General features: G+C 37.5%; 3 protein-coding genes across 6 annotated transcripts; 1 reads left to right on the top strand and 2 right to left on the bottom strand.

The window, feature by feature from the left end:
- Positions 1-10: 10 nt before the first annotated feature.
- Positions 11-8,412, top strand: LOC110417483 (MATE efflux family protein). Of its 4 annotated transcripts, XR_016351333.1 has the most exons (17): positions 11-239; positions 638-1,024; positions 1,478-1,602; positions 2,074-2,217; positions 2,329-2,489; positions 2,607-2,742; positions 3,468-3,564; positions 3,655-3,755; positions 3,935-4,098; positions 4,399-4,470; positions 4,613-4,729; positions 4,832-4,927; positions 5,014-5,135; positions 5,565-5,655; positions 6,723-7,372; positions 7,459-7,651; positions 7,734-8,412. XR_016351333.1 is itself a non-coding variant. In XM_021429841.2 (15 exons), exons 2-14 carry the CDS (start codon positions 672-674, stop codon positions 5,638-5,640), a joined length of 1,764 nt encoding a protein of 587 aa, XP_021285516.1. In that variant the 5' UTR covers positions 11-239; positions 638-671; the 3' UTR covers positions 5,641-5,655; positions 6,723-8,412. The 4 variants fall into 4 exon arrangements, 1 of the variants encoding a protein (XP_021285516.1); XR_016351332.1 differs by having other exon boundaries at positions 6,723-7,651; XR_016351334.1 differs by having other exon boundaries at positions 11-201; positions 6,723-7,651.
- Positions 6,179-6,849, bottom strand: LOC110417485 (putative flavin-containing monooxygenase 1). Its single transcript, XM_089783808.1, has 2 exons — positions 6,698-6,849; positions 6,179-6,434 (listed from the first exon to the last, which is right to left on the bottom strand). Exons 1-2 carry the CDS (start codon positions 6,847-6,849, stop codon positions 6,179-6,181), a joined length of 408 nt encoding a protein of 135 aa, XP_089639934.1.
- A 603-nt stretch (positions 8,413-9,015) lies between the features above and the next one.
- LOC110417484 (putative flavin-containing monooxygenase 1) lies at positions 9,016-11,542 on the bottom strand. The gene is made up of 5 exons (XM_021429843.2): positions 10,898-11,542; positions 10,562-10,799; positions 10,193-10,368; positions 9,632-9,990; positions 9,016-9,540 (listed from the first exon to the last, which is right to left on the bottom strand). Exons 1-5 carry the CDS (start codon positions 11,333-11,335, stop codon positions 9,186-9,188), a joined length of 1,566 nt encoding a protein of 521 aa, XP_021285518.1. The 5' UTR covers positions 11,336-11,542; the 3' UTR covers positions 9,016-9,185.
- Between the last annotated feature and the right edge of the window lie 167 nt (positions 11,543-11,709).

Below are 11,709 nucleotides of genomic sequence, written 5' to 3' on the forward strand. Positions count from 1 at the left end.
ATAATAAGAAAAGAAAAACCAGCAGTGCGGTTATCGGCTCCGCGGTTTCGCTTTCCAAGTGTTTTTAATGTTGAAACTGCTTCTCTATGGCGTCAATGGCGATACGATAAACCGCTTAAAGATTCTTTCTTTTTGTACTTTTTTTGAATTGTTTTTCCTAACTTTTTAAAACCCTACCCACTCGCCTTACTTCCAAGAGCGGTAGCAATTTCCTTTCATTTCTCTTCCTTTTTCTTTACGTAATTTCTCGTCCTTCCTTTTTTTCGTTTTCTCGAGAACCAAACGGAAAAATCCCTCACGGGAGATTTTTGTTTCTAGTCTTAATAACGGAATTTGATTTCCATCATTGCATGATAAAGATTTGTTGTAATTCAGATGTTTTCGCTGTTTCCTTTGTTTCTTTTTCGAGTTTCATTTCTGTTCTTAGTTTCACCATTTGAAGTTAAAACCAAAAGAAAAACGAAAAAGGAATTTGCTTTTGTGTAAACTAGATAATTATATATATTGGGTTTGAATCAAATTTTGATTTTTCTTCTTTTCTACCTTCTTCCACTTATCTTGCTGTGTTAAAAGTAAAGTTTCTTGAGATGAAAATTTTTCGTATTTTTATCTAATTTTGTCTTATGTAATTTTCCAGTTTTGGTAGGTAGAAGAACTGATAATTCTGGGGAATGACGCTTACAAGATTCAAAGGTCCTACAATTTCTGGAGGATTGACAAATAGGAAGAGGGAATGGAACAAGATAAACAAGTCTACAAGCTCCCATTCTTTATTAAACCAAACTAAATTTTGTAAATTTAGGAAGGAATTGGGCTGCGCAGATGGTGCGCGAAACTGCCATTTATCTGCAATACATAGAAATTCGTTGTTGTCACCTTTGGTGGCACATAGAAATTCCCGTTTTCCGGTGTTTCGCAATCAGTTCAGGTCTGACTTTGGTGTGGAAGATGTGGAGGAGACACTTGCGTCGAACGAAGAAGAGGATACTGCCCTGTTAAATTCAACTGAAAATGTCTATGCCCGGTAAGTCTTTTATGACCCATTGTCTGCTTATTTCTGCTGTATATATTTATCAGATTTTGTAGTTATATCGTTTTTAAAGTTGTATAGTAATGCGAGCAGTGGTTAGTTTCCTTAATATTTGTGTGTGATATCTGCATATATATCTATTGTTTCTTTAGATGATTTGTAGTTTTGCTGTGGGTTGATTTGTGCAATGGCTATGAAAATCACAGAGATAGTCTCTGCATTATAATGTTTTTTTGCCCGCTAGCAGAACGGTAAACTAAACTTTAAGCAATGATTAATGTAACATAGTGTGTGACATAATGTAATGTATTATTCATCCTGACGAACTGTCAGATTCAAGAATTATTTGAGTACCATGGCAATCTATTGCTGTTTCATTCTTGGCCTCTGCCTTTATGACTGGGCTCTGAAACTCTTTTGCTGATTATTGAAATTTTTACATTGCAGTGAAGTGGCAGGAACATCGGTAGATGTCAAGAGGGAACTTATTATGCTTTCTCTGCCTGCGATTGCTGGACAGGCTATTGATCCCTTAGCACAGCTGATGGAGACAGCATACATTGGAAGATTAAGTATAATCTAATCTTTGATTTAATTTGTTGTCCCATTGTTATAATCACAAAAATAGTGCTAATTTTCCTTCTTTTGATTTGTTGTTGCCCTTGATATTAGTCTTTGGTAGAAGACTAAAAATTTGGTTTTGGTTTTTGACTGTGGATTTTATTTTTCATCTTTGCTTTTAATTATGTAGGGCATCTCTATATAGTTGTCTGAAGGATGTATTGTTTTTTAACAACTGTGCTCTGCAGTAATCTAATCTCTATTGCAAATTGCAACACATTGCTGCTTCAAAAATTAATTTTCTTTCCAAATTACGAGTCAATAAGTTTGTATTTTTAAATTGTTTTGCCCTGGCTTCATGTAATTGAATCTTGAAAATTGGTAGAATCTGCTTTTGGTCCACACAATTTTTCAGGCTTCAAAATTTGAAATCAACGCTTTATTATCTTTATTGACAGATTCCTTTTGTTGCTTTTTTCCAGGTTCTGTGGCATTGGCTTCAGCTGGTGTTTCCATATCAGTGTTTAACATAGTATCAAAGTTGTTTAATATGCCCCTCCTCAGTGTTGCTACTTCCTTTGTCGCTGAGGACATCTCAAAGAATGCAGTTGAAAATTTGTCAGCAGGTGAATTTATGGTCACAGTTGATGCGCGATGGCTTTTGATTAATTTCCTGACAGAAGTAGATGACTGAACATTTTCACTTGATATTTGATTAACTGATTTTTATGTTGAAGGGGAGCGTGCTAATGGTAAGACTCCGGATGGTATAGCTGAAAGAAAGCAATTATCCTCAGTGTCTACAGCTTTAGTTCTAGCAGTTTTGATTGGCATCTTTGAGGCCTTGGTATTGTCTTTGGGATCTGGACCATTTCTTAATTTGATGGGAGTACCCTCAGTAAGTTTAGTTTTATTGACATATTTATTTTGGCTTATCTTTTATCGTTTCTTTGCTAAAATACTGTGCTAGTTATTAATGTGGAAGGTTCTTTTCTTGTTATTATCCTCTTAACAGACATCAGATATGCATTCTCCAGCACAGCAATTTCTTTCTCTTAGAGCTCTTGGTGCTCCCGCTGTGGTAGTCTCTTTGGCTCTTCAAGGAATTTTTCGGGGGTTTAAAGATACAAAGACTCCTGTTTTTTGTTTAGGCAAGTATTTAGTTTGACATTGAAGGGGTGTGCCTGGATTGAGTTCTGTTTATGTGTCTACTTTTTGTTGACTCAATATCTTAGAATACAGGGAATGTAATGTATGCGCGTTGACACTTTGTTTATCATTTAGCTTTAGGATGAAAATTTGGCAGCAAATTGCTGCATAGGCCTTTCATAACTAGTAACAGTGCGTATGTAGAAATCATTTAAATTTTAGTGAAGACTTACAAGCCTGACACCTGAGGATTCAGAAATCTAAGGGTAAAATATTTGAAATTCCAGTTCCTTTTTTCTTTTTCTCGGTGTTATTGGGGAGGAGAGTAGAACCTAATATGTATTCTGTTGCACCCACTCTTTTACCCCGTGGAATAAAACCACCTCTGGTTAATAATGTTTTAAATTGGCGCCAGTCTATTTTCTTTTGGGCACTAACTATTCTGGTTGACCTCAATCTTTTATGTACATCTTGGGATGGCTTGCCTCCTCCTTTTTTTCTTATAAACAATCATTTATCTGCTTTTAACAGTGACTGTGGAGATTGAAGGGCTAGTAGTCTGTATAGAAGAATGGTAGAGTTGATTTGTGCAAAGCCCATAGTAGTTCATTATGCAAGATCTTTTGTTGTTATTTCCTTTGTTTTCCACTGTTGGTAATGATCAATGTGCTAGATAGCTTTTCTGTAATATCCTTTTCAGTAATTAATGTGGTTGCTGCAAATTCAGGTGTTGGTAATTTATTAGCCATATTCTTTTTGCCCTTACTTATGTATGGCTTTGGAATGGGTGTGACTGGAGCAGCTCTCTCCACTGTTTTATCTCAGTAAGTATATCTGCTTCAGGCATTGATTCCCTTCTTTTCTTAAATACTGTGCTTCCCATGGTAATGACCCTGCAATATTTTTTTTATCAGGTACATTGTTAGCTTTTTGATGATCAGGTATTTAAACAAGAGAGTTGTATTAATGCCTCCAAAGATGGGGGAATTGCAATTTGGTACCTACATAAAATCTGGTAATTTTTTACTAGTTTTGAGAGACAATGTTGTGCTAGAGGAAAACAGTTTTTGTTATTATGATTGTAGCCCTCCATTTTATAATCCTTTCTCTACTTAGGATGCCTACACTTTTATGTTCTTGGATATATACTATTTATACTACTTATTTTATCTTACTGAAAGTGGTTTTCTACAGGTGGTTTTCTTATAGGAAGAACTCTTGCACTGCTAATGACAATGACACTGGGGACTTCTATGGCTGCTCGTCAAGGTTCACCGTCTATGGCTGCACATCAGATATGCTTGCAAGTATGGCTGGCTGTATCTCTTCTTACTGACGCACTTGCAGCATCTGGTCAGGTACATAAGTCTCCTGAGTATCTTTCTAAATTGTTATAATGATGGTACCTACTCATTTATCATCCCATGTGATACTGTGTGATATAAATATTGAGATTTTGACCAAAATAATCACTGAGATAACGTGAGACAGCATAAATTGGAGGTAAAATAGGTCCCCTGGATTCAGCTCCTTGGTAATAGTTATACACACAACATGCAGTATTTTTTTTGAATTTTGTGTGTGTGAAGATATTCTAAGCTTTCCTGGAATTTGGGAGAATGAGGCACTTCTTCTTCCTAACCTTTATTTTCTTGTAGGCCTTAATTGCAAGTTCTCTTTCTAAAGGTGAGTTAAAGACTGTGAAGGAAATTACGAACTTTGTGTTGAAGGTAAGCTTTGCTTGGAGCTTCTACATTTGCTTTCTGCTTGCCGCACTGTTTCTGGTTTTGGCTTTATTGGCTATCTAGACTCATTATGTTGATATTCTGACTTTAAATACTGTTCACTAACTTGACGTGCATGGTTTTACAGATAGGGTTTGTCACAGGTGTTTCATTGGCTGCAATCTTGGGTGTATCCTTTGGTTCTTTGGCCACCTTGTTCACCCAAGATGCTGAAGTTCTAGGAATTGTTAAAACTGGGATACTGGTAAGTATCCAAATCAATATCCAATAAACTCCTCCCTTTATTTGTTTGCATGAATCTGGTGTCCTGATATGTAAATGATGATTTCTTCTGAAAAATTTACAGTTCGTCAGTGCTAGTCAACCAATAAATGCTTTAGCATTTATATTTGATGGTCTCCATTATGGTGTCTCAGACTTCCCATATGCAGCTTGTTCCATGGTAAGCTGCTACTTTGAAAATTTCTAGGTCCCTTATTTTATGCGTGAACTTTGCTTCTTCTAACATTCATTTTATGTGATTTCTAGATGTTGGTGGGTGCAATGTCTTCTGCATTTTTACTCTTTGCTCCTACGGTTCTTGGTCTTCAAGGAGTTTGGTTGGGCTTGACTCTCTTTATGGGTCTGCGAATGACTGCAGGATTTGTGAGGTAGATTTTACTGGCATGCTTTTATATGTCATGAGTAATGTTCTATCTTCCAAAACCATTTGGAGGCTTGAGTCTTAGGCTGTCAGTCAAGGGCTAATTGATTAGAAATTATATTCACAGAATATTGGGCAGTTAATCGTCACAAGTATTTATAACAATAATGCTTACTGTCAAGAGTATTAAAAATTGCGCGCATATGCACACAACACAAGTTAAATATATTTGCTAACAATCTCTTGTAAATAGTATGTGGCCTTCTTGATATGTTGTTTTCAATGTTTTATACCTGTACTTGACCATTTCTTTTAAGTTTTTAACTGCCTGAGGTGCCCTTTACATGCTAAATTAGTATTGCTTCATATATTCAATGTATGCAGTTTGTTACCTATATAGTCAAGTAATTATCTTTCCTATTCTTCTTTTTTTCAGAATACTATCAAAAACGGGGCCTTGGTGGTTCCTGCATAGGGACTTTGAGAGAGCTGAGTTCAGTGTATGCTCATAAAACCACAGTTCAGAGGTAGCTACTCAACTGCTTCTGTTGTGTTTTTGGTGAGCTTATCATGTTGACAGAGACGGATTTGCAATGGGGTTAATTGGTCCATTAAAAATCCTAATTTGTTTTCTTTTTATAGTATTATGTGATTATGAAAAGTTGAAGGAAGTTTTTACTTTGTCTCAGTTGAAATTTAATTAGCATATCACTTTGAATTTTATTAGTATTAATCTTACATAAGCGGTTCACTTTTAAAGAAAAATTTTCTTTTCTTTTCTGAAAAAATCTATTAGTGGTTGCAGATTGTAATAACAAATGTAATTATTGAAAATTATAAATATATGTTACCATGTACATAAATATATAAAACAGCAAAATATTAAAAACCATGATTCATGAGCTATACTTTCAATACATTATTAACATAATGTTATTACTGTAAGCATCTTTGAGATAAAGATATCTTACGTTGGAATGAGGTAAAAGTTTAGTGACCTAGGTGAAATTTACTCCAAATAAAGTTTGAGTGCAGTAAGCATCGTTCCATTTAAGAGGAAGAAGCATAATCCATGGGGCCATAAGGTTCAAATAATTCAGCAAAGAAACCCTTTTTTCTCTTAGGATTCAGTCCCATGTCCCTGTAGAGTTGATCATTGTACCAGATATGAAGGACACCGATGCATGATCTTCGGTAGTCTTGGCCGGAATTTTCCTTCATGTATTTATCCCATTTTCCCACATCTTCCTCCATCTCCTTAATGCTGGGTAGCTTGAATGTGCTGTCCAGAAGCTCTGCTAACCATCTACATCTTATTTCTGATGTGAACAAGTTTGCATTGCTTTCTGAGAACTCAATTACTGGTACATGGGGAATTCAGGGATGAATACATTCCCTGGTGGCACAATAAACCAGTTAAGTTATCCTGGTTAGTGTTAAGTTACAATTCTTTAAACCCTTAACTGGAAAAAGAAGGTACAATTTTCTCATACTTTTATCTTTTTTCTGGTTACTTGTTTAATTTTATGAAACTAAGGTTTGAACATATAGCTGGTTAAGATTCTCAACCTGTAGAGTGGAACTCTTGCTTCAGGCGAGCCAGCTATGCAGTCTCGAAAAGTGGGGGATGCAAAAATGTCTCTAAGCTTTATATCTCCCTTGAATCCAGTAGCCAGTATCACCAGATCTGCCTTTAGAGGTGAATCTTCGTCATCTACCATTGTGCCTTCTTTGCAGAAGCCTGTATTTTGGGTCGTCTTCAGTAAGATGCTTCCTTCCTCAACTCTTATCATAGAAGTTTTTTGGCACCATTGAGGTCAAACAGGAGCTAATTTCTTGATGAAAGCTGTGCTTTGGTACCATCCCAAACTTTGCCAAAGGCAGCTTCCATTTGATGTAACTCTGGACAATTTTTGAGAATACCCATCTCTGTTTAATAGCAAAGAACCGATTTCAGTCTGCTGCAGATAATTTCCTGAAGGTGCTCAAAATATACTTTAGATAAGAAATTTTATTAGTTACCAGAGGTGAAAGAATTGTTGCCAATGAACTGAGGAGGAAGCCTTCACCAGGCTTATGAACCAAAAGCTCTGAGAAGCGATTGAGGTATAAATAAGCTAGCAGCACGCCCCATGGAAGGTAATTCGGGACGCCCCAACGTTCGGGCTTGTATAATACTGCACAAGGAAGTTCTACGCCTGGAAACAGGATTAGATTGAAACTTCATGTCAGAAAATCCAGCCTGTGAGTTTTGCATACATCTTAGAACTAAAGAAACTTTGTAATCTTACCATTTGCTGAAGAACATTCCATTGCAATGTCCAAGGCAGATTTCTAGAGTCCAACGACAACAATTTGCTTCCCTTTGATGCATTTAGCAGCAAGTTTGTAATCCATGGCAGCATAATCCATGGAGTGTATTACCTCACCGTGAAAGGTTGCTGGCCTTTTTCCTGGAGGAAACGATGGAATGTTTGGAATGCCACTGAACCGGCCGAGGCCAAGGACTACGAAGTCCACCTGGTAAACCTGAATTTCACATTTAAAAGAAAATTCATCCAAGTCATGACATTATGATTATAAACTTAATTACATACCTCTGTAGAATGATTCTGGGTGTCCTGTACAACAATATTCCACTTTCCTTTGGAGTTGAAGGGCTCATCAGTCCCACCCCAAAGATGCCAAGATCGCATCTCTTCATCCGAATGCCCTTCGAAGTCAACTCTAATGACTTTGGCATTGAATCTGACATGCCGAAGCAAGTAAAAATGATGAGCATAAGCTTCAATGTACTCCAGTACTTGATGCTGGCTAGGGAACTCTTCTGCGACTGAAGATGACCATGGAAAATCTGAGAACTGGTAAAATTGTTTTGAGGTCAGAAATTTTGTCGTCTCAAGTGGTGGTCCAGACTCCTCCGATGCTGCTTTGGGACTCGAAAACTATCGGATGGTAACCCTTTGAGAGGGTGTGCTTGCATGCGAGGAGGCTGCTAATACCATCACCAACGATGGCTGTTTGCTTCTCCATTTGATCAACATGTTCAGACACTGAAACTTGGAACACCTAACCAGTTTTCTCCCATCAAAGAAAATCTTGAAACCATGACTACTTGGCTGATACGGAAAGGTAGGCTCATCACTTGAACCGAGTGATCGATTAATCGTTAGAAAAGAATTGAGTAATAAATAAACACCCTTAACGTGAATCCTTGTCACCCATTTTCTGGGCCTGGCTGGTTGGACCGTTCTGCTCCATAATAGAAGCTGGTCTTTTGATTTGATTCTTCTTAGCTCATCTTTCCTCCTGACAGAGTAATAGAGAGTAGCTAGACTTACTATAACAAGAACTCAAGTCTTTTTCCACCGATGGGAACCAAAAATAAACTAGATTTAATAAACCCATGCAAATGTCAAGTTTAAAAGGGCATATTGAGTATGAATCCCACTCCTAACTTCAACCAGGAAAGAGGTAAAGAAATTGAAGGAAAAATAAACAAGCAAACGTCTCCCTAGGCATGGTTCTCATTCGAGACATACTCATTGGGCCTCTTCGGCTCAATGTGATTCATGGCCTTAAATAGTAGGCATCGGTTCCCTGGTCAAAAATATTCATTGGATATTCTCTTTTTTTTTTTAACGAGATTTAAAATTTATTAATAATATTTAAAAAAATTTATCTTGTATAAATTTATTAACGTGATTCCCCAGGGTAGGAATCACGAACTTATCATGTAACATAAATAAAAAAAAAATTAATGAAAGAATTTACAAATAAGAACAAAATAAATTTAAATTAAAATCAATTGACAATGAGTGAAAGAAATTTAATTTCTTAAATTTAAAAAACATATTACCTTTTTAATAAATATAATACAAATAAAATAGTATTAATATTTCTTATTCCTTTTATTACCCAAAATAAGAAAAATAAATTATTCTTACATCGTGCTTCGAATTAAGTATCATGGAGCAATACCAAACTCATTCCCTCGAAAGAGGGGGACAAACACGAATGAAACTCATAAAACAACGAAGGATGAGCAAACCCATGGCTAAGAGGCAGCTGAAGAGGGGACATAATCCAAGGGACCATAAGGCTCAAAAAGTTCAGCAAAGAATCCCTTCTTCCGCCTGGGGTTCCATCCCATATCTTTGCAGAGTTGATCATTATACCAAACATGAAGAGCACCGATGCACTTCCTACGATAGTATTCACCCGAGTATCGTTTCAGGTATTCATCCCATTTTGTCACATCTTTTTCCATCTCTTTGATGCTAGGCAGCTTGAATGTGCCATCAAGAAGTTCTGCGAGCCATCGGCATCTTATCTCTGAGGTGTACAAATTCGACACACTCTCAGAGAATCCGATCACAGCTAGTTGAGGTATATGAGGTTGAATGCACTCCCTGATCAGTGATCAAACAAGAAATTAATTAGAATTGATCTAAGTAATTTCAGAACAATCGTTCCTTGACTGCCCAAAGAAAAAAGATTAACCTGTAGAGTGGCATTGCAGCATCAGGTGATCCAGCCATGTAGTCCTGAAAGGTTTGGGACAGAAAAATGTCTCCGAGCTTTTTCTCCCCCTTGAATCCGGTGGCCAAGATGACCACGTCTGCCTCAACAGGTGTAGTCTCACCTTCCACCAGAACGCCATTGTGACAGAAACTAAAGCTGGGAGCCTTTTTCAGTTTGATTCTTCCTTCTTCAACTTTGTCATAGAATTTTTCTGGGACCGTTGAGATTAAGCAAGAACTGATTTCATGGAGGAAGCTATGTGTGGGTACTGTGCCATGCTTTGCTAAACGTAGCTTCCTTTTGATATCACTTTCAACAAATTTTGAATATGACCATCTCTGTCAAATAATTACAAGTAATCGGTGGAAGAAACAATAGGAGTGAAGAAAATAAATGGCTGGTGTCATCTGATATTTACAGGTTCCATCCAAATATAGAAATCACAGATAAACTGTCGTTTGCTTCTGAGCAAGCACATTGCTCATTGATCAAAAGTGAAACAGAACATAACAAGGTGTAAAGAATGAAGAGAAATGTTACCAGCGGTGCTAGAATCGTAGCTAAGAGACCAAGTAGAAGCCCTTCACCAGGCTTATGAACCATAAGCTCTGAGAATCGGTTAAGATACATATATCCAAGTGGAATCCCCCAGGGAAGATAATCGGGGACATTCCAGTGTGCAGTCCTGTAGAAAACTGTGCATGGATTTTCCACCCCTGTAAACCAATGAAATTTAAAGAAATTTTATTTCCTTGTAACGACACCAAACACATTGAGACATGATCACAAGTTCCTTTCCATATGAAGTCCACAAAATTTATCGGTTCTCGAAGAGGTAAGAGCGAACTTTACTTGGTCTAATGTGGAAAAAACTATGAATTCCAGCAGTTCAGATTAAATTCTGATTACCATTTGCAAAAGTGCACTCCATTGCAATGTCCAATGCAGATTTCTGGAACCCAACGACAATGACTCGTTTGCCTTTGATGAACTCAGCAGCCTTTTCATTATCCATGGCAGCATAGTCCATGGAATGTATTACCTTACCATGAAATGCTTCCGGGCCCTTGTGTGGGGGGAATTCTGGAATGTTTGGCAGACCACTGAACCGCCCCACACAAACGATTACAAAGTCCACTAGGTAAATCTGCAATGAATTTTACAAGTCTCAGAATTATGATAACTTTTTTTTGTCATATAAATCACTATTTATCCTCTGAATTATGACGAGGAAGATTCTCATACCTCAGTTGAAAGGCTTTCCAAGTCTTCCACGATGACCTTCCATTTCCCTTTGGAGCCAAAGGGCTCACCAGTGCCACCCCATAAACTCCAAGATCGGATCTCTTCATCAGGGGGGCCTTCATACTCAATACCAGCAACTTTGGTGTTGAATTTGATGTGCTTAAGCAAGTCAAAATGTTGTGCATACGCCTTAACGTAATCGAAGACATCGTGTTGGTTAGGGAAATCATCTGTGACTGAAGATGGCCAAGGAAAATCTGAGAACTGATAATTTGACCTGGGAGTTTGGAGCCTTGTAGTCCCCACCGTTTGGGTCCATACCCCTCCAACGCTGCTTTGGGACTCGAAAACAACTGGATGGAAACCTTTTGACAAGGTGTATTTACAGGCCAGGAGGCCACTTATACCAGCTCCAACGATTCCCACTTGCCTCGCCATTGCCAAATTGTCTGAAACTATATCGATATTGCCTTCTCTCTCTCTCTCTCTATGTAGCACTCTGCCCAAGATCTTTAGGAATCAAATAAATAAACTATCATCCCTGTCAAACTGTTGCTCCATGTGTTTGAGCTCCTTGCTGCTTGAATAAACCCTTTTGGCCATTAAAAAATAGAAGATAAAGTCACCAACAAAAGCATAACTGGAGCTGCATCTAGACCTAGACCTGTCAATATGGGCTTAGCCTATCGGGTTGACTCATATTTAATTAAAAATGAGATGGGTTGGGTTATAAAATTTAAGCTCATATTAAATTCGGATTTAAATGGGCTAGTCCATTTGGGTTAGGGGCTAACCCGGGTTGGGGAGGGTCA

Source organism: Theobroma umbraticum, unplaced genomic scaffold (genome assembly GCF_002168275.2).
Source record: "Theobroma umbraticum cultivar Fairchild unplaced genomic scaffold, ASM216827v3 scaffold_50.0, whole genome shotgun sequence".
NCBI classification, from domain to species: Eukaryota; Viridiplantae; Streptophyta; class Magnoliopsida; order Malvales; family Malvaceae; genus Theobroma; species Theobroma umbraticum.

What these genes read in the sequence shown, in the direction of transcription:
- LOC110417483 (XM_021429841.2), top strand. Translation starts at nt 672, where the DNA reads ATGACGCTTACAAGATTCAAAGGTCCTACAATTTCTGGAGGATTGACA. An exon ending in TGGTACCTACATAAAATCTG is followed by an intron (nt 3,756 to 3,934) that starts GTAATTTTTTAC and finishes GGTTTTCTACAG; the next exon opens with GTGGTTTTCTTATAGGAAGA. An exon ending in TTACGAACTTTGTGTTGAAG is followed by an intron (nt 4,471 to 4,612) that starts GTAAGCTTTGCT and finishes ATGGTTTTACAG; the next exon opens with ATAGGGTTTGTCACAGGTGT.
- LOC110417485 (XM_089783808.1), bottom strand. Translation starts at nt 6,849, where the DNA reads ATGGTAGATGACGAAGATTCACCTCTAAAGGCAGATCTGGTGATACTG. An exon ending in GCAAGAGTTCCACTCTACAG is followed by an intron (nt 6,435 to 6,697) that starts GTTGAGAATCTT and finishes AATAAGATGTAG; the next exon opens with ATGGTTAGCAGAGCTTCTGG.
- LOC110417484 (XM_021429843.2), bottom strand. Translation starts at nt 11,335, where the DNA reads ATGGCGAGGCAAGTGGGAATCGTTGGAGCTGGTATAAGTGGCCTCCTG. An exon ending in TGGAAAGCCTTTCAACTGAG is followed by an intron (nt 10,800 to 10,897) that starts GTATGAGAATCT and finishes AATTCATTGCAG; the next exon opens with ATTTACCTAGTGGACTTTGT. An exon ending in CTACGATTCTAGCACCGCTG is followed by an intron (nt 9,991 to 10,192) that starts GTAACATTTCTC and finishes ATTATTTGACAG; the next exon opens with AGATGGTCATATTCAAAATT.